Source organism: Barbus barbus, assembly GCF_936440315.1.
Source record: "Barbus barbus genome assembly, chromosome: 20".
NCBI lineage: Eukaryota > Metazoa > Chordata > Actinopteri > Cypriniformes > Cyprinidae > Barbus > Barbus barbus.
In genome coordinates this window covers 7,416,035-7,441,338 of record NC_136748.1, presented here as the reverse complement: position 1 = coordinate 7,441,338, position 25,304 = coordinate 7,416,035, and the positions used below count along the sequence as shown (strand labels likewise).

At 39.8% G+C, this 25,304-nt stretch overlaps 1 protein-coding gene across 1 annotated transcript in view; it reads left to right on the top strand.

The window, feature by feature from the left end:
- Positions 1–25,304, top strand: part of LOC306886019 (ALK tyrosine kinase receptor-like) — a gene marked incomplete at both ends in the record, with an annotated part of 458,617 nt that overhangs the window by 379,665 nt on the left and 53,648 nt on the right. The window contains one exon of the mRNA XM_079442870.1: positions 24,795–24,920. Within this exon, the coding sequence (XP_079298996.1) occupies positions 24,795–24,920 (126 nt within the window). The remainder of the gene's footprint in view (positions 1–24,794; positions 24,921–25,304) is intronic.

Genomic DNA, 25,304 nt, shown 5'->3' with positions numbered 1-25,304 from the left:
TTATATTGCATGTACACCACTCATTTGTGTTCAAAAGCGCGGCAGAGCTACAATGAGCGCTGCCGTCACCTCAGACTCAAGACAATGCGGAGGTGTAGATCATCCGATCACAAAACGTTAACTCACTCCCTGTTTGTTGCGGTCTGAGTCATCTGCTTTTTGCTCCCTACAGCAAACCTGATTTTGATTGCACCAAATGTGTCTAGCAGGCTGAATCGAGTTCTGCAGAGGTTTGATGAGGTCCATTTATATTCTTTGAGTTATCCTCTCCTTTTTTTTCTTGCGAAACAGCATAGTGAAAGGCCACTGCAGTGCCTTACTGTGAGTGCAAAGTGAAGGTGTTCAATTTCCCATCATCTCTCACTGCGAGTCAGATGACTTCAGAGAAAGTGTCCCTGCGTCGATTCATTTTACGATCACTTATATAAGATGCTTCTCTAATTAACTTGTTTGAATGCACGGAGAAGCCAGTTAATAGAACATTTAGTTTAAAGGTTAGAAACATTACTGGTCACGGATTTTTTTTTTTTTTTTTTGGCTGCAATGTTATTTATTTATTTGATAAATAATATGTGCACTGTATAAGACAATACTTTTTGCTTTTTACTAGATGGATACACCACAACATTAAAATGTTTCTTGAAGTTTATTTTATTTTATTTTTTTTGCTTTGTTCTGCCCTTTTTGCTTTGCTGCATAAGTATCTTTCTCTTTTAACTTAACAGTCTTTTATAGTAAGAAAAAAATAATATTTTAACAGTAGAACACTGAGTATTAATGATTGATGTTAATATTTGTAATATATAATTAATAATTGTTATTATATAAAAAAAAAAAAAAAAAAAAAAAGAGTATAAGTAACTTTTTAACTACATGTCAAGTAATTATCATTAATTTGCAACTACATGTCTACTAACTCTCAGAGTAGACTGTTTGGGTAGGTTTAGGGTTAGTAGAATAAGTTGACATGTACTTGAAAAGTTACTTACTGTTAGTAGAATGTCTAAAGTGGATACACTATCGAACTAAAGTGTTGATTTCCACATATACTTGGAGCCCATGTGCACAAACAACTCAATTTCCCTCAACGCGTGCTTATTTTGTCATCAGCCATTCAAGAAAATAGGCTGCATCCATTCATTCATTTATTAGAGCAACTGGGACCCATAGGGGCTTGGACCAGCAGCCTCATGTTCCCCAGTCTATATCCTTCCCCATTAAGCTGTGCAGCTGTCAGGGTCTAACATGATGATGCTTGCTGCTTTACAGCCTGGGATGGACCGTGGAGGTGTGCCAAGCCTTTCCCCCAACCATCAATCATTCAGGCCCGCGAGACTGAGTGAGTGAAATGAGCTGTGCCGTGAGCGGGCGAGAGGCGAGAATGTGAATCCCAGGAAAAGTCCAGTGGGGATGACGCTTAATGCTTCTCTAGTCAGACTATGGTGTGCTGAGGGATGTGTGCACAAGGGCTCAAAGAAGGAATCTTAAGTCTTTCTCAAGGGACAGCTTGTCTAGATATGTTTAAAGAGAATCATATTGATATGTTGACTTAAGAAAATCTCGATCTATCAAAGCAGTATGTTTATTGCTGATGATGTCCTGAGGATGATGATGACGACAATCATTAGTGATGATAATCAAGACCAGATGCCAGAGCACACTGAATCTGATTATCCCTTCTGAAAAACAAGTGCACTTAATTGTATTGAATGTACTGTAAGTTTAACCTTTTAAAAAAGTGCACTTCATAGTAGTGTTAAATTAAGAGCTTTACTTTAACGTTTGTTTTAATAAAATTCTGGCATGATTTAAAGAACTTACTTTGCTGTGTTCAATAAATATACTAAAGCACATGTAAAACATTAGATTATAATTTTATTAGTTAACATAATATAATAGTTATTTAGTTAACATTAAAATTCCACCTTCATCATTACAAATATTTAAAAATGCATTACATAATAATTTGCATAAAAAAACATTAACATATATTTTAGTTTATAAATTATAGCTTAGTTTAGTTTTAGACTTTTTTCTTCAGTAAAACTGTAAAGAGGATTGTTAGGTGAAACCATTGTTTTGGCCGATTCATACATTGCACATCTCTAGTTGTCTGCTTTTGAGAGTCAAATAATAATAATAAGTAAATAAGAAAAAAGAAAACAACATGAAATAAAATACAGGTAAGACCAAATTAATACCCATGGCTCATGGCGATACATTGAGCGAAACAATCAGAAATTGAACAAGAACTGAACATTATTTACACATTATTTACAACTTTATTATCTTTAATCCTAAAGCAAACAGTTTTCAGAATGACTCATGTTAGCTGATGCTGATTGTTTACAATGGAGAGTAAGGACCTGTGTGCAGACCTTCACCAGCAGTACCAACATCACAGCATAAAAGTTACAATGACTGATGAATTTGATGGAAAAAAGGAAATTTGTACACAACACTACTTGTTTGAACCTGAATACTCTGACCAAGAGCTGACAGAGATGACCAAGAACACACAGTGAGGATGTGTGTTTTATCGTTTGTCAAAATTGTACTTACCTGTGCTTCTCCTGGATGCTGGCTGCCGCTGCTTCCTCCATCTCTCTCAGTTTTTGGTTCTCTGTTCTCAGTCACTGAAACTTTAATGTTGTGCGCTTTAGATCTTGGTACTGCTGGTGAAGGTCTCCACACGAGTCCTCACTCTCCGCTGTAAACAAACAGCATCATCAATGGGTGAGAATGTGCCCATGCATACGTCATTATGCACTGAGAACCGGCAATCACAAACCTGCAGTATATGAATCATCAAGGACAACAGTTTCTCCTAAAATCTTCTTTACTGTTCTACTGAAGAATACAAGCCACCTACATTTTGGATGACCTGAGGATGAGTAAATGGTAACACTTTAAGGACCTATTCTCACTATTACCTAGTTGTTTATTAGCATGCATATTACTAGCATATTGGCTGTTTATTAGTACTTATAAAGCACATATTAATGCCTTATCTGCACAACCATATTTTAGATCCTTTAATCTGACCCAATACGTAAACTTAACAACTATCTTATTAAACATTTAGAAGCAACAAATTAGGAGTTTACCGTGCGTTCCCTATTCTAAAGTGTTACAGAGTAAATTAATAGCTCATTTTCATTTTTGGGTGAACTATTCCTTTGAGTGTCTGAAAACATTACATTCAGTTCACACTTAAGTATACTGCTTAGAAATGATTCCCTTTTTCCTTACATGTCTCAGTGCAGTGGTCTATAAACCGAATTAGAATTTTTGAAGGGGTCATAAATAATGCAGTCTCGTCAGAGGCAAAAATCTGGCAACGTGAGAGTATCAATAAAGTTAGGCTAATTATGTAGCTAATTCTGGCCAAGAACATAGGAAGAGTAAGTAACTACCCAGTTTAGGGCAGGGGTAGGCAAGTTCAGTCCTAGAGAGGCAATGTTCTGTAGAATTTAGCTCCAACCCTGAGAAGTAAGTAAATAAATACATAAACAACAAATAAATAAATACTCGCCTACAACCTTAGTAAACCCATTAGATAGAGCTGCAATTGTTTTGTCATGTGATTTGATTGAATGATTGATTGATTCAGTAGAATTAGGGTATAATCTATTGCTGTGACTACTGTGTCTTCCCTCATTCAACAACTTTTTCCTGCATGCACAAACATTAACAATTTTGCCCTGCATCTAAAATGAACAGTTGTCAAGTAACAAATGCGAGTAAAATTTGGCTCTGGAAAGTGAATAAAATGGGGATAGCAGCCAATTGACTGTTAACTGTATTAGGAGCTGCAGAATTTCATAATACACAGCAATGGCAATAGTCTGACATTTGCTGTTAGCTGGTTGTAAGTGACATGAGCGACTCAAAGACAACCAAGAACTCTACTAAAGTAAGTGTTTGGGCATCAACATGTGTTCATACAAACACACAGCTCACCTCTTCTAATTCTTTCAGATGCAACTTTATCACCTTTACCAAGTGGAAAATTTGGCCATCGCATACCAAATAAAATAACAGAAAATAAATAAAAAAGTAAAATACTGTTTCATGGGAGATAACCAATATTATGGAAAAAAATAATATATATATATATATATCTTTTCCACATCAGTCTACACTCCATACACAATAATGGTAAAGCAAAAAAAAAAAAGATTCCATTGCATAAGTACTCATACCCTTATCTGGGACAGTTGGAATTTAGCTCAGGAGCATTCATATTGCTTGTTGGTATTACTAGACTTTGAGTGAAGCTATAACCTGTGGCAAATTCAATTGAATGGGTATGATTTGGAAAGACACACGTCTTAATAAAAGGTCCAACAGCTGATAATGCATATCAGAGCAAAAAACAAGCCCTGGGGTCAAAAGAACTGTCTGTAGAGCTCAGAAACAGGTTTGTGTCAAGCCACACATCTGGGGAAGAGTTCAGAAAAAAACAATCTGCTTCATTGAAGGGTCACAGAAGCATATAGTCTCCGTTACCCTTAATGGAAGAAGTTTGAAACAACCAGGATTCTTCTTAGAGCTGGCCTCCTGGCCAAACTGAGCAATTGATGGAGAAGGGCTTTGGTTAGAGTGGTGACGAAGAACCTGATGGTCACTCTAGTTGAGCTCCATGATCATGTGTGGAGATAGGAGAAATCTACAGAAGGACAAACATCACTGCAACACTCCACCGATCTGGGCTTTATGGCAGTGTGGCCAAACTCAATCCTCTCCTCAATGAAGACAAAAGAAAATACTTAGAATTTACAAAAAATATATATATATAAATCACCTAAAGGACACTCAGACTCTGAGAAACAAGATTCTCTGTTCTGATGAACCTCAATTTAAGCATCATGTTTGAAGGGAACCAGCTCTGCTTATCACCTGCAGAGTACCATCCCAAAAGTAAAGTGTGCTGGTAGCAGCCTCATGTTATGGGGCTGTTTTTCAGCAGCAGGGACTGAGGGACAGAGTAGAAGAAAAGCTCAATGCACCAACATATTGAGAAAAACCAGTCCAGAACCTCGGACTAGGCAGAAGATTTGCCCTCCAACAGGACATTGACCCTAAGCACACAGCAAGAGTGTCTTATACACAGCGCTGTGAATGTATTTGAGTGACCCAGCCACAGCCTGGACTTCAAATATTTCTGGAGAAACCTTAAAATGTGCATCTGCTCCAATCCAACCTGAAAGAGCTTGAGAGGTGAAGAGGTGAGGATACAAATTCCAGATAATTGCCTAATGTCGATGAGCAAAGCTTGTCGCATCAAAAAAAAAAAAAAAAAAGACTTGAGGCTGTAAAGGTACTTCAGCTAAATATTTAGTTAAGGGTATGAATACTTATGCAATGTACTTATTTGAGTTTTATATTTTTAATAAATGTATGAAGTTGTGACAATTCTGTTTTTGCTTTGTCAATATGGTGTATGGAGTGTAGATTGATGTGGGGGAAAAAAAAGTAATTTAAAGCAGTTTAACATGAGGCAGCAACATAAAATGTGAAAAAAAATGAAGGGTATGAATACATTTGCAAGTCACATACATATATATATATTAGGGCCGGGACTCGATTAAAAAAATTAATCTAATTAATTAGAGGCTTTGTAATTAATTAATCGAAATTAATCGCATTTTAATCGCATATAAATATTTGACCTGAGAACAGTGAGAAGTAAGTTTTTTTATATGGATTTTTAAATTTCCCATCCCGTCCATGTTCACTGCGGTTTGTTTTTGGCTGTTTCTCAATATGCGTTCTTCAGCGATTTTTTTTTTTATTTTTTTTATTTTTTTTGGATTCTTGCTGAATTTTTCTCTGGGTTTTTTGTATTTTTTATTATTTTTTTATTATGAAAATCAAAAAATGTACAAGCAAAATAGGCTTTAACTGAACAAACTTAAGACATAGAAAAAAATCACAATTTCAGATACAAGGCAGACACAACTAAGTTATATACATTGTACATCATTAACATCAATAATTAAATATGATTTAGAAATAAACTAAATAAATAAAACAAATAAATAAAAAGAAAATACAGAAGGGGTTACAATATATTATGAGTCACTAAATTGGTTGAAAAAATTAGCTAATGTAATAGCTTTATTACGTTCAAGTGTATGTAGAGAAGAAGCAATAATTCTAAGCTCATTTATGAGAGGTATGCGTTCTTCAGCGATCTTGCGTCCTTGTGTTCTCGTTCTACGTCATCATTAACCGTCGAAGTTCAAGTATAGAGGATGCATGAAAGTGCCCGGATATGTTCTTGAAACTGAGGATGCATCGAGTGCAGACTTGAGAGAATCGAGCCGTTAGAAATCCCAGAAAACGCTGTGGGTGGCCGGTGTACGGAAGCCTGTAAGCTTTAAAGTCGCTCTCACAAATACTTAATGGCTCTTCAAGTTGAAAGTAAACATTTATCGTTTTGTTTTGGTTAATTTTAATAAAGTTATAAGACCCGGAGAAAGTCTGCATTTTTATTGGCATATTAAAATGAATCTGAACAGTAAAACATATAACGCTGTAAAATAAAACAATACAATTATATGAAAGTAATATCTATAATAGTATGAAATGTTTTAATAAGTTATGACATTTTGTAATATTTATTGTTCATTGGTCGCTGCTTATGCTGAGACTATGCGGTCAGTTAAGCAGGAACGCAGTACATCTCAGTTCTCATAAGTGTGCGTTCTGTGTTCTCGCGTCCTTCCGAGTTCGTTCTTCCAAGGAAGCTTGGCAAGACCGGTCTCCACGAGAACGCAAGTCCGTTCTTTACTTTTCTGAACGCTAGTTGGTGCTCCAGTATAATCGGTCCGCCGAAACTCATCCAGTGAGAAACGTTCCGCGGTGCAAAAATAAGTGCGATTAAAATGCGTTAAAAAAATTTAACGCGTTATTTTTGTGTAATTAATTAATCTAAATTAACGCGATAAAGTCCCGGCCCTAATATATATATATATATATATATATATAAAAAAAAAAAATCAAGCTGCACGTGCAGTTTCAGATGTTGCTTCAAGGGTGTATGGGACAAAAAAAAATTCTCTCTTTTTTGTTTCTGTCCATCCAAAGTTAATGAGAAATGATAACTTCACAGCCATAACTCAACATACACGCACAACATAGACTTTGGCTTCAGAACATTACCAACTACACAACGTCACAATGTTCTTGCTGTCTATCATGCAAACATGATTTTATTTTCAGGCAGACTGCTGTTTTGCCTCAAAGACCAATGCAATTTGAGATCAATTGTTGTACACAAATCAAATTTAAAAAGCCAGGAAATATTTGTGATATTTTCTTTTCATTTACCAGCCATTAAAATGTCAAAGTAATAAATGTTTGGCCCACCGGTCTGGCCTAACTGGTTGTATAAATCAGCAGTAGCAGATGATCTTGGACTGAGCTTTGCTTTAGGTACTGAGCATAAATGGTAAAGAAAAGCTTGAAAAAAAAAAAAAAAAAAATGTGCAAATTTATAAACAAACTACATGCCATTGGGGACTGCGGATTGTCGCTAAATTGATAATTCAAGTCATGACATGTAGGGTCGTTCACACTGACAACAATTTGCAGCGACAAAGTGAGTGGAAATCATTCATTTTCAATGAGATTTGGCAATTTGAGGGAGGCCCATCAGGAGTTGGTAATGCAAAATGAAGTAGAGTTCAACTTAATGCAAACGAGAAGAGATGCAATGTTGCAGCTACCAATAGGAGAACAAAGAATGAAGCTCATCTGATCTGCCGCATTACACAACTCTGCAGTCAAGTCGACATGGCTACTTAAAGGGGTCATATGATGTTACTAAAAAGAACATTATTTTGTGTATTTGGTGTAATGCAATCTGTTTACGTGGTTCGCGGTTCAAAAAACACATTACTTTCCACATACTGTACATTATTGTTGCTCCTATATGCTCCGCCTTTCTGAAACGCGTCGATTTTTACAAAGCTCATCGTGCTGAGAAGCGAGGTGTGCTCTGATTGGCTAGCTATCCAGTGCATTGTGATTGGCCGAATACCTCAAGCGTGTGATGGAAATGTTACGCCCCTTACCATGTTGTGATGCCGTGTCCTGGCGCGACGAGACTAAAAAAATAAAACCTGCTATAAATGAGCCATTTGTTGCATTCAGTGAGGACATAATTGCAGATTATAATGACTCATATGGTCTTTTTACGCGTTGTGCAGTGTAAACATGTCTGCATTTGTGATCGTAGAAACACCAAACAAGCACTACTCTACACTGCTCAAAACTCGAGTTTGAATAGACAGTAGCAAATTCTTTAAATATCGAAACATACTTACAGGCTGTGAGTCAGCAGCACCAGACTGTCCTTGAGACGTTGGAATTGCCCCACTTTATAGTGTTCACAGCCATTCATAGTGTTCACATTGTAGACTACTCTCTCCCAGGTTCAGGAAATAGTCCTCTGTAAAATGCGCTGCACACACTCTAATATTTCTAATCCACGACATGTCGCCGGCAGCAGCAACAATACTACAGCAAGAATACAAGTTCTCTCATTTTAATCACTTCGCATACCTGGTTAAAAAAAAAAAAACAGTCACCGCTCTCCACTGTTGGTTAGTAAGATAAAAAAAATATATATAAATGTAATAAAAATAATAATAATCACTCTGATCCTCTATTTTTGTCCCGTCTCCAGCACCACTCATCCTCTCTCACTGTCCCTGCCCTGTAGGTATTCACATCTGATTTATTTTTTTTCTTATTTCAAAGAGTACAAATTGTTTGTAAGAGTCTGCATTTATTAAGCTCTTTTGCCCCAGGTTCTTCATAGAGACATTTAGAAAGTCGACCATTGCCAGAGCAGATTGTTGCTGAGCTAACATGTATTAGAGATTTCCAGAGGACCTGCGTTTAATGTTTTTTTTTTTTCCAGGATAAAGGTCAGGCTGTGTAGGTGGCACTTACATATATTTCCTTTGATAGAAAGATAATATATCATAAAATGATTAAAGTTACCACACTTGACGTTTTATGGACTTGTTTCACTTCATCTTGTAAAATAACTTGAACTGAAAAGAAAATGTTAGGGCGTATGTCTGATACGTAGATCAGTTTTCAGACCAAAAGGACAATTTTTTAATTTTTTTCCTCCAGCTGTAGTTGCTACAGATACAGTACAACATTTTCAACCTTACTTAACTTCACTGTATGATTTTCTATTACTTTTTTTTTTTAAGAATATTCTGACTATTTTCAACTGAATAAGGTTACCCGTCTCTTTTTCAGTTTATTAGGCCTGAATGATTCAATGTTTCAGCTCACTCAGTTGAAAGATTATCATTGAATAATAACTCACATTTTGGTCTGTCGATCACACAAAACAATTTAATCAGTTCAGAAGAAAAGGAAACAACCTATAATATACATTAATTATTTTTATGGTGTTTCTGAATCCTTTTTGAAGCTTCAATCTCCTTTAATTTGTAGTTACATGAAAAAGATTGACGTAGCCTACATTGTTAAAAAATTCTCCCTTTGACAAAAAAGAAAATCATTTGGTTTGGGAATGAAGGTGAGCAAATGAAGACATTATCATCATTATTGAATCAACTGTTTCTTTTAAATTTGAATCTGACTGTTCTTCTAAAACCAGGTCTTATCAATAGTTTCAGGCAAAAGCCCGGTACACACCAAGCCGACGGTCGGCCAACATCGGGCCGTCAGGCAGCGTCCATTGGGCTAGTTTTTTTGGGGTGTTCCACTTGTCGGCTCTCGTCGGGCTCACGTCAGCGGTAGTTTGCCTGATTCAACATGTTGAATCGGCGTCAGGCCGTCGCTGTGAGAGAAAACTCTGATTGGATGTTTATTTTAGCTAATGAGTCTGTGCAGGAGAATTAAAGCGAAAATGATGAAAAAGGGCAAGTAAATGAAGGCGGCACAGACAAAAGGCTGTTTTTTGATGTGACATGATCTTGCCCAAGCATTCCAATATGCAAATATTTTCATAACAACATGAGCTGCTTAAAATAATGAAAGTTATCAACGTTACTGATATTCAAAATGGTAAGCAAGCACTGCTTTTTTTATATTTTGTATATCTGCTTTTCTTATATATCTTTGTTTCGATTTCTTCGTTTGAATAACGAATATTTACTATTGATAGAAGCTGAAATAGACAGCTAACTCCCCTCACGCAGGCGCAGAACGCATGTGTTCAGTTTGCAGTCGGCTGAAGTCTCTGCGGTGTGTACACGTGCAGCTTTTTTGTCCGACGTTGCCGTCAAGAGACGACAACACCGTCGAGTCGACAACACTGTTGACTTTTGTCGCCGCAAGTTCTTTGAAGTCGGCTTGGTGTGTACCGGGCTAAACAGTAATGCCACACTGCCAGAGAGTGTCATAAATCTACTCTCCCAGACATGTCTGAAGTCTCTAAACCTGCTTGTCACGGTTTATGAATCCATTATGTTCTTCATGTCACGTGTACTTGTGTAGGTCTGTGTGTTACATGTCTCCTGGTGTTTCTGGTATTTGTCATTGTTCTGATTTGGTTTCTCCCATTGTCTCCCCCCATCGATCTGTCTGATTTGGTTTAGCCCTCATTATTTTGTATCCCCGTCACCTGTTCTCATTACCCTCTCCAGCTGCTGCTCATCTTCTCTTGGCTACTTAAACTCACTGCAATCTCTCCTGTTTGTCAGATCGTTGTTTGATGTCAGTGGATTGTTTCATCGTGTGTTCGTCCGTGGAAACTCTGGTTTGTCTTGTCTTGATTATCGTGTCTTTGGATGTTCTACGTTGGATCACTCTTCACCATTCATCACCACGCTGACCATCAAAGTCCCTGCACCACCTACCCATCCGAGAGACTTCATTCATCCTTTCTGTTCATTTCTGCCATTTCACCGTCTGTCAATAAACTGGTTACTTGCATCTTTGTTTCCATCATCCTTTTGTTTCATAACAGAACGATCTGACCAACATGGAAACAGCAAGTTCCAACCCTTCCATGTTGGAGGAGTTCATTCGGGCCAGCGTCTCTCGGATGGACGCTCAGGAGAAGAGCATGAGTGAGTCAGGACAGGCCATTCGTGCTCTTGTGGTGCAGGTGTCCGAGCTCACCCAACGAGTTCAACAGCTACAGGTTCCCGCTGCGCCGCCCACACCGCCCACTCCCCTCGCACCATCCAGCGCCGCCTACCAGTCAGAGCCCCGATTACCAACTCCGGAGCTCTACAGTGGTGAGCCGAACTTTTGCCGAGCTTTCCTCACTCGTTGTTCCATGCACTTTTCATTACAGCCGAGGACCTTTGCCACCGAGGAGAGCAAGGTGGCATTCGTGCTCACCCTGTTGACTGGGAAGGCAGCATTATGGGGAACAGCGGTGTGGGAGAACCAGGATCCATGCTGCGCCTCGTTCCAAACACTCTCCGCCGAGATGAAGAGGGTGTTTGACCGCGCGGTCGCCGGGAGAGAGGCCGCGCGGGTCCTGGCGGATCTCAGACAGGGGGAGAGATCCGTCTCCGACTTTTCCATTGAGTTCCGGACCTTGGCGGCAGAGTGTCAGTGGAACGAGGAGGCGCAGTGGGACATGTTCCTGCATGGGCTGGCTGATCGCGTCCAGAACGAGATCTACGCCCTGGATCTACCCGCTACCCTCAACGGACTCATCGACCTGGCACTGCGGGTAGACGCTCGACTCTCCCGAGCCGAACGGCGGAGGTTACCCGTTCGGCTTCCCCCTGCGGAGACACCTACAGCTCGAGCCAGCGGCGGGGACGCGGTCAGCCCCGTCTACGATCCCGAGCCCATGCAGGTCGGGCGAGCTCGGCTGTCTCGGGAGGAGAAGGAGAGGCGGAGATCCCAGGGCCTGTGTCTGTACTGTGGGGCGGCGGGGCACTTCGCCTACAGCTGCCCGGTAAAAGGGCCAGCCCGGCAGTAAGTTTGAGGCTACTGTCGGGTGGGATCTCCGCTGATAAGACCTCACCCAGATCGACCTCCACACTCCTCCCGGTGAGACTTAGATGGTCAGACTGCACTCACGACTGCTCTGCACTACTGGACTCAGGGGCCGAAGGTAATTTTATGGACCATTCCTTTGCACGCCGGACTCAAGTCACACTTCAGCCCCTCACTCACACCATCGCTGTCCATGCCCTCAATGGTCAAACTTTGCCCACCATCTCATTCATCACTGAACCCATCACACTCATTGTATCTGGCAACCACACCGAAACCATTTCATTTTACATTCTGGACTCCCCCCTGGCACCCATTGTCTTAGGACACCCCTGGCTCATTGAACACAACCCCCGGATTGACTGGCAGCTTAAGACCATATCAGAATGGAGCAATAAATGTCATGAGTCTTGTCTTGTGTCTGCTTGTCCGTCTGTCTCTGTTTCTGTGTTTCAGGAGAACGCAGTGGATTTGTCTAACGTGCCCACGGAGTATCTAGACCTGAAGGAGGTGTTCAGTAAGTCTCGTGCTGCTTCTCTCCCTCCTCATCGTCCCTATGACTGTGCAATAGAGTTACTGCCAGGTACGTCTCCGCCCAAGGGCAAGTTATATTCACTTTCAGTCCCAGAAAGGGAGGCCATGGAGAAATATATTTCTGATTCTCTAGCAGCGGGGTTCATTCGACCCTCCTCTTCTCCAGCGGGGGCGGGGTTCTTTTTTGTGGGGAAGAAGGACGGATCTCTGCGACCTTGTATTGACTACCGAGGGCTGAATAATATCACGGTAAAGAATACTTATCCTTTGCCATTGATATCTTCAGCTTTCGAGAGGTTGCAGGGAGCGTCAGTCTTCACTAAATTGGACTTAAGAAACGCTTATCATTTGGTCCGCATTAGGAGGGGAGATGAATGGAAGACTGCTTTTAACACCCCCAGGGGGCACTTTGAATACTTGGTCATGCCCTTCGGTTTGTCCAACTCCCCAGGGGTCTTCCAGGCACTCGTCAACGACGTGCTGCGAGATATGGTCGATCGATTCATATATGTCTACCTGGATGACATATTGATTTTTTCATTATCTCTCCAGGAGCATGTGCAGCATGTTCGACGAGTGCTTCAGAGGCTGCTAGAGAATGGGCTTTTTGTCAAGGCGGAGAAATGCGATTTTCATGCACAGTCTGTTCCTTTTCTAGGGTACATTGTGTCGGCTGAGGGAATGCGCATGGATCCTGACAAGGTTATGGCTGTGGTGGATTGGCCAACTCCAGATTCCCGTAAGGCCCTACAGAGGTTTCTGGGGTTTGCCAATTTCTACCGGCGTTTTATTCGCAACTTCAGCCAACTAGCCTCTCCTCTGACCGCCTTGACCTCCCCCAGAACGACGTTCAGGTGGTCAGACGCAGCCGAGGCTGCGTTTGCCAAACTTAAAAGCCGCTTTGTTTCGGCTCCCATCCTTGTTACCCCTGATCCATCACGTCAGTTCGTGGTGGAGGTTGACGCGTCAGAGGTGGGGGTAGGTGCAGTGTTATCGCAACGCTCTCCGACAGACGACAGAATGCATCCCTGCGCGTTTTTTTCTCACCGTCTATCGCCTGCCGAAAGTAACTATGATATTGGTAACCGAGAGTTGTTGGCAGTCAAGTTAGCATTGGAGGAATGGCGCCACTGGTTAGAAGGGTCGGGGGTACCTTTTATCGTATGGACCGATCATAAGAACTTGGAATATATCAGAACTGCTAAAAGATTGAACTCCAGGCAGGCTCGGTGGGCACTTTTTTTCGGACGTTTTGACTTTACTCTTTCGTATCGCCCGGGTTCCAAAAACATCAAACCCGATTCTTTATCGCGCATTTTTGACCGTTCCGATCGCCCGTCCACTCCCGAGTGCATTTTTTCGGAGACACTTATTGTCTCCACACTCACATGGGAGGTCGAATCGAAGGTTAAAACAGCCTTACAAGGGGTAACGCCTCCGGTCGGTTGCCCACCAAACCGTTTATTTGTGCCAGAGGGATTACGGTCCGACGTCATTCAGTGGGGGCATTGTTCCAATGTGGCTTGTCATCCAGGAGTCAGTCGCACCACACATTTGGTCAAGCAACGATTTTGGTGGCCTCGTATGGCTCGCGACGTTCACAATTTTGTTTTGGCTTGCTCAGTTTGTGCCACTGGTAAGACTTCTAATAGACCCCCGGATGGGCTCCTTCAACCGCTGCCGATCCCTTCGAGACCCTGGTCCCATATCGCACTAGATTTTGTCACCGCCCTCCCACCCTCCCAGGGTAACACGGTAGTTTTGACCGTGGTGGACCGGTTCTCGAAGGCGGTCCATTTTATTCCCTTGCCCAAATTACCCTCAGCCAAGGAGACAGCGGTTACAGTCGTTGACCATGTCTTTCGGTTACATGGCCTCCCGACGGATGTGGTTTCTGACAGGGGACCCCAATTCGTGTCCAAATTTTGGCTAGAATTTTGCAAATTATTGGGGGCGACTGTTAGTCTGTCATCTGGATTTCACCCTCAGAGCAATGGTCAAACTGAGAGAGCCAACCAGGATTTGGAGAGAACGTTGCGATGTATGGTTGCCAAGAATCCTTCCTCGTGGAGCCAACAACTTTCTATGGTGGAGTACGCCCACAATTCGTTACCAGTATCATCCACGGGCCTATCCCCATTTGAATGTAGTATAGGTTACCAGCCACCAATTTTTCCTAGTCTGGAATCCGAGGTCGCGGTCCCCTCTGCTCACGCCTTTGTCCAGAGGTGTCATCGCACCTGGACTAGAGCCCGCGAGACTCTAGTCCAGGTGGGAGCGCGCACCAAGGCCAGGGCCGATCGCCACCGGTCTAGGCCTCCCGTATACGTCGTTGGTTCCAAAGTGTGGCTTTCTACTAAGAACATTCCTCTCCGATCCGTGTCTAATAAGCTTGCTCCGAAATTCATTGGCCCGTTCCCTGTCACCAAAATCATTAGTCCGGTGGCAGTCCGCCTCAGACTTCCTCCAGTGTACAGGAGAATCCATCCCGTGTTCCATGTATCCAAAATCAAACCCGTTTTTTTTGCACGCATTAATCCGCCAGCCCCGGTTCCTCCACCGCCGCGACTCGTAGATGGGGAACCCACTTATTCGGTCAATCGTATTCTGGACTCAAGACGGAGGGGACGCGGATTCCAGTACTTGGTGGACTGGGAAGGTTACGGTCCGGAGGAGAGAAGTTGGGTACCTGCTAGAGACATACTGGATCACTCCCTTATTGATGATTACAATCGACAGGTAAGGGAGTCTGGGAACGCCAGGAGGCGTTCCTAGGAGACGGGGTACTGTCACGGTTTATGAATCCATTATGTTCTTCATGTCACGTGTACTTGTGTAGGTCTGTGTGTTACATGTCTCCTGGTGTTTCTGGTATTTGTCATTGTTCTGATTTGGTTTCTCCCATTGTCTCCCCCCATCGATCTGTCTGATTTGGTTTAGCCCTCATTATTTTGTATCCCCGTCACCTGTTCTCATTACCCTCTCCAGCTGCTGCTCATCTTCTCTTGGCTACTTAAACTCACTGCAATCTCTCCTGTTTGTCAGATCGTTGTTTGATGTCAGTGGATTGTTTCATCGTGTGTTCGTCCGTGGAAACTCTGGTTTGTCTTGTCTTGATTATCGTGTCTTTGGATGTTCTACGTTGGATCACTCTTCACCATTCATCACCACGCTGACCATCAAAGTCCCTGCACCACCTACCCATCCGAGAGACTTCATTCATCCTTTCTGTTCATTTCTGCCATTTCACCGTCTGTCAATAAACTGGTTACTTGCATCTTTGTTTCCATCATCCTTTTGTTTCATAACACTGCTTGCTTTAATCTCTGGAGTCTCTTTCTCAATCATCTTTGAAAGGCAGCAGTTTGAACTGCAATGTGACTGTCCAGCTTTGCCAAGCACTAGGGTGGTCAAGGAACGAGGAATGGAATCAAAGGGGCTTTATGCCTCCGAGATGTAATGAAGCAGACAGACTTGCCTCCTATCTCTCTCGGGCTTCTTTTGATATAAAGACACTGGCCTTTGTGATGCATCCTGCATGGCCTTTCTTGACCTGGTCTCAAACATGGGACTGCCATGTGAGATGTGCTATATCCTGTGAATGTGTAGCCTCAGGGTTTGACATTGTTTGTTACTTGTCATGCCTCCACAAAAAAAAAAAAAAAAAAAAAAAAGGTCAGGTGGTTTGTTCTCCTTTTTTCAGATGGTCAGGGCTACAATATAACAGTGGGCATAGCAAGGGATATAATAATAAAATTTTAAATAAAATATTAAAAATAAAATAAGATGGAGTTAAACTTCACATACAAAGAAGCATTCATGGAACATTCAATACCTGCTAGGCCACATCTCCAATAAACTTTAGAGTTTTGACAATAAAAGCTAAAAAAAAACCTAACCTCTAGAAGTGAAATTCTGAGGTAAAAGTTGTTAGAAGTCTCACCAGTTGTACAGCCACTAATGTTGTCTATAGTAGACATTTGGATGTCTTTTGATGTGCAGTTCTGTGCCTGGACCACCACTATCCTGCAGAGTTTCACTCCAACCCTAATTAACTACACTTCACCAACTAATCTTAAACCAAGGAGTCCTGCAGAGTTTAGTTACACCCCTGCTCCAACACACCAACCAGTATATTTTTTTGGTAATCCCAAAAACCTTTATTAGCTGGTTCAGGTGTGTCTAATTAGAGTTGAAGCTAATCTCGGCATGATAGCAGCCTACCAGGAGTTGAGTCTGGCACCCTTGATTTGACCAACTCACCAAAACTAATTAGCCAATATTTAGTTCCATTATCTGGGGTTGTTGTAGCCTTCTTTCAGTCGAATTCAGCAAGTTTCATTGTGAAATTCTTTGTGAAATTCTTTTGAAAAGTAATTACAAAAAAGTGGTGAATATTTTAGGCTTTCTTTAGAGAGATAGCAGTCTTCACTGGTGAACAAATCAGTCCTTTTTGTCTGATTGTTTCAATTAATCAGTTGATCCAGTTCCCAAAACTAGTCTGAATGATTTGTTGAATCAGACTGATATGGTCTGTGAATTTTTCAAAATATGTCAGAATTCATAACGCAAGTAGGCATTGAATTATCAGCGTTTTAAAGGGGTCATGAACTACTCCGGGTTTTTTTTTTTTTTTTTTGTACTGTTCTCTGAGGTCCACTTATAATGCTATCAAGATTTTTACACCAAAAAACATCATAATTTTCAAGTAATAGGCTTTTATCTGTCCTGTTTTTGACCCCCCTCTTCAGAACGCTCTGTTTGAATAGGCGTGGCAGATTGTTGACTTGGAAGCAAACACCCATTGCATTGATTGTCTTGTGTGTGTTTGACAGCCTACGTTCTTCACAGAAGGACGCTGCTGTGATTTAGGTTAAAAAAAATCACGCTGCTGTGATTTAGGATTAAAAAAATACTCAGCACATATCAAACAATCTATTTAAAATACAAAGCAACAGTGACCATGTAATAAAAACAGTTAATAACAATAAAAACGACTGTAGGATCCAATATAGTTGGCACAGCATTGTCTTTTAGTTTCAATCGTTTTGTAAATCCTGCATCGAATTGTGCCTTGTTTGTAAATGAATCTGCGGTAAAATGAAGTGTACAAAAGACCAAGTTCTTACTGACGCTGTCTGGATCTTCATTAAAAATAGTTCATACACTCTTTCCTAACGTTGGGATCAAAAGGAAGGCAATGCAAATACTGTTTTTTTTTTTTGCTTTTTTTTTCTCACAACTTGGCACTGAACAGCTCCCTGGTGTCTTCAGAGCATCTTTTTCAGAGCACAGGTTTTCTAGACCTGTGCGTTCACGTCTCATGTTAACACTAGGCTACATTTGTGAATCGGTGTACGGGGCTAAACAGGCAGCAAAGTCGATCTTCTTCTGCAGAGGCGGTGCTTATCCACGCTATTTCATCATAGAGTAGAACTTTCCAAAAGCTGTCGTTTTGGCAGACTGAATTGCATGATTGCACAGAGCAGTGTTTCCCAACCCTGTTTTTGGATGTACTGTACTGTACTGTACTGTACGGTACTGTAGACCAACAGTACACATTTTGAATGTCTCACTTATCTGACCCATTAATTTCAGATCTTGGAGTCTCTACTAATAAGCTACACTCTAAAATATGCTGGGTATACAAACCAGCGCTGGGTGAAATATGGACGAATCCAGCGACTGGGTTACTGCCCAGAAGGTTGGGTTAAACATTTAACCCAACTGTTGGTTGAAAACAAGCCGGCATGTGTTCTGTTTAATATTTACCCAGCACTGGGTTGTATTTAACTCAGCGTTTTTTAGAGTGTACCTAATCAAATTAGGAAGAGTCCGAAAATGTGTAGCCTTTGGGATCCTCCAGGAAAAATGTTGGGAACCATTGGTGTAGCCGTAGAGTATGTTTATGGCCTTATGGTCAACACAGTTGCAAAAAGGTAGAGGTCAGCAAACAGATACACTGTGAGCAAGAGGTGGCGGTTATAGCATATATGCTCTGGCTTTTATTTTTGTCTTACAGGAACACATACCATCTTTTAGCAATAAGGGCTTTGGTGTATCATCTCACTTTGTCTTCCTCACTGGCTTGTCCTCTTTGATTTGTCTCCTCCTCTAATGCAGCAACCCCAAAACGTACCCAAAAAATAGTCAAAGAAAATGAACCAGTTATTTCATTGCATGCTTTTGCCCCTCAGGCGTTGTGGAATAATCTGACAGAGACAAATGATGCCATGGCTTTACCTCAGCCAATCAAGTGTGGGTCTGAACAGTTCATTGAGCACCTAAATAGATGCCCCCCCCCCCCATTTCATCTGTAGTCCTAAGGGAGAGTCCAGTGTAATTCAAGGGCATTAACTTTACGCCTTTCCCTGTAGATCAAACACATTGGCTTGGACTGCCCCAACTAACATGAGGTGCGCTAACCTAACCATTTCTGGAGGCCTGTGTGAAAATCTCATGTTCGGGGCTGATGACTGATTCTTTGATAGGAACACTGAAAGTGAAGTTCACATTTTCATATAATCGGTTCATATAATTCAGTGAGATGAGGGTAAACAGATTGACTTGCTGTGCATGATCAAGGGCTCAGGCATGAGACTTAAGATCTAAATTCCCCTTGGACTACTTGATTAATGAAGGAAATATGAGTTTTAATACATAACAGAAATGAAGAGAAATAAATGTGCAGTTAATAAACCCTTTTTCAACTGTGACTGGCAGGATAAGAAGAACATGCTTTTCCTGAAATTGTAGTACTTTTGATACGACCAAATTTGGTGACTTGCAGTTTGCTCAGTCAGATATAATGCAGATTGATTGAGTAGGCATGAATGAGTTGTTCTGGACAGATTAGCTTGATAGTTATATCTGAGTTCTTTTGATTAATTGAGAAAATTAATCATTAATTTCACAAATCAACATGAATCATAAATCAACATCTGAAAAAAAAAATCTTAAAAAATTGCCAGATCTGCATTGTAGATTGACTCGAAACAAGGAAGGGGAAATAGATATTAAAAAGGTAAGAACATAATTAAAAGGTCAGAGGAAGGAAGGAGAGAATTGATATGTGATGGAAAGGATAGGAAAATGCAGGTATGAATGAAAATAATCATGATGAGGTTATCAGGAAGATAACAAGGTCAATGTTTTTAAGCCTGGTCTCTATTAGCATTATCAGTCTAGTCCAATATCAGATTCATTGTCAGCTTATTTTATAACAGCAGACTCCAACCATCAAACATATACCACTTTGCAGTGCTGAATTATCAGAATCTTTCAGCACTATAAGGACGTCAGCAACGTGGGGAAAAGAAAAAAAAAAAAGCAATTGCAGAGAATCTTATTTTTTCTTTTGTCTGGTCCCATTAGGCAGGTTCTCAGAATCAGGACGAAGAAAGTTTCTGCTCTTTTTTGAACAGTGTGCTTAATGCTATTGAGAAAAGCACAGCGTGTCAGACTGGCTTAGTTGTATCTGTCTAAAGTGTGCAATATGGGCTGTGATGTTTTGATATAACGAACATACACACATACCTCATAATCACTCAGATCTCCAAACTGTGTTCTCTTCACATTCGATACGTTTACCCTACGGGCCCCCCATTCACCTTCACATTAATGTCCTCTGTCTGTTGAATGAAAAACTTTCATATTTAGTCAAGGCCAAAGTGACTCAAACAAATATTTTTAATAATTAATTCCAGTAGCTGGTGCATGAATTACTTGATGCACAAAATAATATATTATATATTATTAATAAAAGTTATATAATTAGCTAACTAGCTACTAACCCTTCAAGCAATTGTCTGTGTTGATGTAGATGTGAAATAGGCCTCTTGTTTTGGTTTGCATTTTCACATTTTATGTTGAGAAATGTGAGCCATTTTTTAAAATATGCATGAACTTAGCATGCTGCGTGGCCTACTTCTTGTTACACAACAAAGATGGAGGAAATGGAGTCTGAAACCAAGTCTCCAACTGTCTTGCTGTGACCTTCATAGGCAATGTGTTTCTGAAGGAGTCATTAAATTCTCATTCTGTTGGTAATCTTTCTTGTTGTTTGAGAGAGAGTTTAAAAGTGAGTTCAAATATTTCCTGTTGATATAACTGGAGCTCTGAACTTTCCTTTTGAATAAATAAAGTATATTAATTGTGCTTATACACAATAAACATTGGTTTAAAAAAAGACAAAAAAAGTCGTTAATGTGAAATGCAGTGAAATCCCAAGTTTATTCCAGTATATATATGTGTGTGTGTGTATATGATGATGATGAGGATGCATTTATATAGCGCATTTATTGTGTATTGCCGTACACCCAAAGCGCTTTACAATCATGTTGGGGTCTCTGAAGAATATGAAGAGTTTGTTTCCAAAACATTATACACGATGAAAACCACTATTTTCTGTTTCCAACTTTCACATAGCATCTTTAGGTTATAATAACATAAAAAAAAAAAAATCCAGATTTTTATTTTCAAAGATTTAATATAAAAACTGATTATTTTTTCCCCAAAAATGCAATAAATTCATGACTTTTTTTTCCTTTTTTTTTTAAATGCAATAAATCCATTGCATCAATATAAAAGTTATTTTTCATATTGAAACTGTTAAAAGTACACAAAGTAAGTTGATCCACATATGACAGCCTCTGAACTTGGTCAATGCTAATCCTATATACAGGCACTGGACTAAAAATACATTCAATCAAGTCATCGCTCCCAAAATCTTGTTAATGTTATAAATTAAGTACAAAAATAAAAGAAAATTTAATCATAAACAAGAACATGAACAACAATATCACATTAGACCACAGCAATTCCAAAATGACATTTCCCTTACATTCAACTTCCAAAAGTGCATTCATCTTTGACATGTTACATTCATTTATTTGACTACTGCTATACACAGTATTAACAAAAAACATTAATAAAAACACTTATACTGACAAGCTACACAATATCGCATTCATAATTGAATACAATTCATCTGTGATTACGAATGTCAGTGATGCCGCTCCATCTGAAAGCATGTGATGAAGATTTACCACTAATCACAGAACCGTATATATATATATATATATATATATATATATATATATATATATATATATATATATATATACATAAGTGCTGGGCAACGATTAATAGCATCCAAAATAAAAGTTATATATCACATTTATGTATATATTTATTTTTATATAAGCAAATTATGAGATTCATATTTCACAGATATAGTAAACTGAACACAAGATGTATGGTATTTAATCACTTTCATTTAATAATAGTAAGTAACCAGTAATAACAGTGCAATGGTGCATACATAATTAAAAGCATTACTCACCTACATATATGTTTTAATGTAAAAAAGCAAAAGTTAAAAGCCTCTCCAGAATTCTTCTAGAAACGTAACACAGTTAATCTGGAGCTTTTGGATGGAAACAGCCTTTTAACACAATGTTCTCAGGGCTCACAACACGTGGCAAGATATTATATTTTTATTTATGATTACGAAAGCAAACATTCAATCGATCATATGGTGTGCATGAAATGTGTGACTGAACCTTGAAAGATCTTAAACAATATTTCAGAGCCTGATTCTTGGTGACTCATGTTTCAGCACATCCTCCATGCAGTGTTTACGAGGGTTAGCATTTGTGCCGCAGACCCTGCGAACCTTCATGATGGTCATTAAGCTTTTTCCCCATGTGCAACGACAGATTGGACGTCTTTTATCTTAGCTTAGCTTTCAGCTCACTGATATGAAAGTTTATCCGCTAGTGGTATGACTCACTGTTACGGCTGGCTGTCAAATGTCTGCCTAACAATAATTAAATCATTTTAGTACTCGCACACCGACACTAGTCCAACATATCCATCGCATCTTTGTTCTTTCATCACAAAGCCTAGCTGCATCAGAGCAGATCGGTGTATTAACACCTCCTCGACTTTTGTTTCTCCTCTTTTTCTTTACTTGCCATACACATAGAGCGTTTGATTAAAAAGTATTTATTTAGCAAGGCTGCCATGCTGAGATGTGAAGCAGGACTATTAATTACTGTGCCATTTTCATGAACTGATGGTTCTCGCTCAACGCATGTAAATGTGTCTGCAGTTGCAAGTCACAATTTGATGTAGTACTAAGAGACAAATGAAAGGGAGTCAGATGGGTTATAGAAAAGAATCCATCCCTAGCCGATGTGTCATCAAGCAAGACTGAAAGAGAGTAAATGGATTCTTAAAAAAACACATCCTTTATAAAAAAAAAAATAATTCTCACCCTAAGCACAATGTTCACTCAGCATCTCTTTTACTAGGAATTATGATTCAGGGCCACAACTACCATAGAGACCGAGCTTGCTACATCCATTCACCCATACACCCATTCAGTGGCTGATCAAAAAAAAATCAAGAGTTCCCTGAATTACAGTGATTTGCGCTACCCAGACTCATTGCCTGGTTTGGTTTTGCAGGTGTTAATGTAAGTTAATCTAGTGCAATATTGAACAGTGTAATAAAACAGGTAGAAAAACAAAACCTAATTTGTGTCAAAATATTGTATTTGTAGTGAAGGCCTTGTTTCATCGTGAAAAAGAAGTATACTTAATTGCATTGAATATGCACTTGTAGTGTACTTCAAATCTTATTAAAACATGTACTTGCAGATAATATAATATTAATGAAATACAAGGCCACATAAGTGTACTTTTAAAGAGTCCAGTTAAACAAATTGCAACTGATTTTGTTTAATTTATTAGCATTCATTTATTTTGTTTTGTTGTATTATTATTTATTTATTTACTTATTTTCTTACGTACGTACTGGTTTGCTTGCTGTGGTATAAAAAATGGTAGAAATCAATGGAATCAACTCTTCAAGTCCATACATATTACCAGGACATTACATTAAGGCTACCATTAAATTAAGGGCACATGTGGAAGAAGAAGAAGTAAAACCAGCATTCATGCATCTCTCCAATCATACATTGATGTACTAGCAAGAGTTCCAGAACGTTGGTCTTTTAAAGTCTGTAATATTGGAACTAGCATTAGCCAACACACATTTGCCCAATAATTACTGGCTCTCCTCAACAATATCAAAACTATTCCTTTTTGGAATCGACTGCTAAAATTTTGGAAATCCCTGGCCAATGTTGGGCATTTAGTTATCTGCTTGTTTTGATTTCTAGTGGTTGAAGAAGTATCATCTCCGATGAACATCTCTAGTCATGTGTCTTCCCAACAAAATCTGTCATCACCCAGATCAAGGATGCGTTATGCCTCTGTAGCCGCCAGTGATAAAATCACATCTCTTTTTTTTTTAAACACATCAGTGGGCCTGTTTTTTCCCCCTCATTTTTCTTTCTGTACAATCACTCTCTTTATCATTGTCAGCAGTATGATGAACCCCTGGTGAGCCGGTCCGTTTGTACAGCTCTGCGACTGTCTTCCATTTGCATAGATATGCAAACCGCGGTTACATCTCGTTTTGTTCGCTGTGATGCTATCAGACTCAACTCACATAAATCCAGTCGCCACGCTACTTATCTGGGCCATTGTTCCGTCCTACATATTCTAAAAGCGTGTTAAGCTAGCATTACATATGCAAAAATAAAAACTATATATTGTACCACAGTAAAATGATCCGTATCTCGTCCCACAAAAGGGCAGAAGTTGTATATGTTTATGTTAAAATGTTATCCTAGTCATCTCTTTAGAGCTGTGCTTGAGTTCTCATTACATTAACACGATTTTGGAGTATCTGTTGTATCTTTATTGGACAGGAAAGGGCTCTTTGTGTTTTCAGTTGTTGATGGCCTTTGTCAGTACCCTTTCCTGTCATTGAAGCCAAAAAAAAACAAGTGACTACTGAGAGGCTTTGCCTCTTTTATGTCTTCTTTCTGCTTCATTTAGTTTCACAAAGTGCTGAATTTACTTGATGTCTTTGTGTTTGTTTGCACAGAAGCTTTTAATGTAACCTTCTGATTTACTTTATCGGCGGAAAGTCTATCGGAAAGACATAAAGTAAACGTCTTCAGAGTAACCTGTTGCACCTAATGTGTGGTTGTAAAGGAAGATGTACAATAAAAATGAGCTAAAGGTGGGCTAATGGTTAATGATCAGGGCTGCTTGCGCAAAGGTTAGATCTTAAGCAAGGGTGACCCTGGAATCAGAGAGTTACTGGAAATGAAATTTTGCTTTATCACCATTGTGCCCTTGAGGGATTTAAACCTTGGCTCCTTCAGGGGAACTGTCTCTGTAATTAGTGTCTCTGATTCCCTCTTGTCTTTCTCCACCCAGGAACCTCTCAAAACGTCACTCTCCGGGGCCGCTATCACTGCAGAGGGGGCCGGGAGATCAATGTGAGCCAGCTGTGTGACTTCAACCCTGACTGTCCACAAGGGGACGATGAGGGGGAACATTGCCGTGAGTATTAGTGCCGTTCATTTGGAGGACAAGACAGCAGACGGGGGCTCAGGAGGGCAACAGCAGCTCTTTAATGAAGCCATCTTGTGTTTGCCCATTATATAACAGAAGTTGTGTTTATTGGACATTTCAGGAGTTGTTGTGGTTCAGTAGTCATTGTCATCCCAGACACACTGTTTCTCTCAAAAAAAAAAAAAAAAACAGGGTCAGCATACACACACACCAAGCACAGATTTATTTGTCTTATAGCGAAATAAGAGATACTGTAATTAACTGTATTAATATATAGGTTAGAATAATTGATAAACAAGTTACTTTTTATACAATTAATTTGCTGTAAGAGAAATAAATTGGTGTGTGTGTGTATGTGTGTGTGTGTGTGTG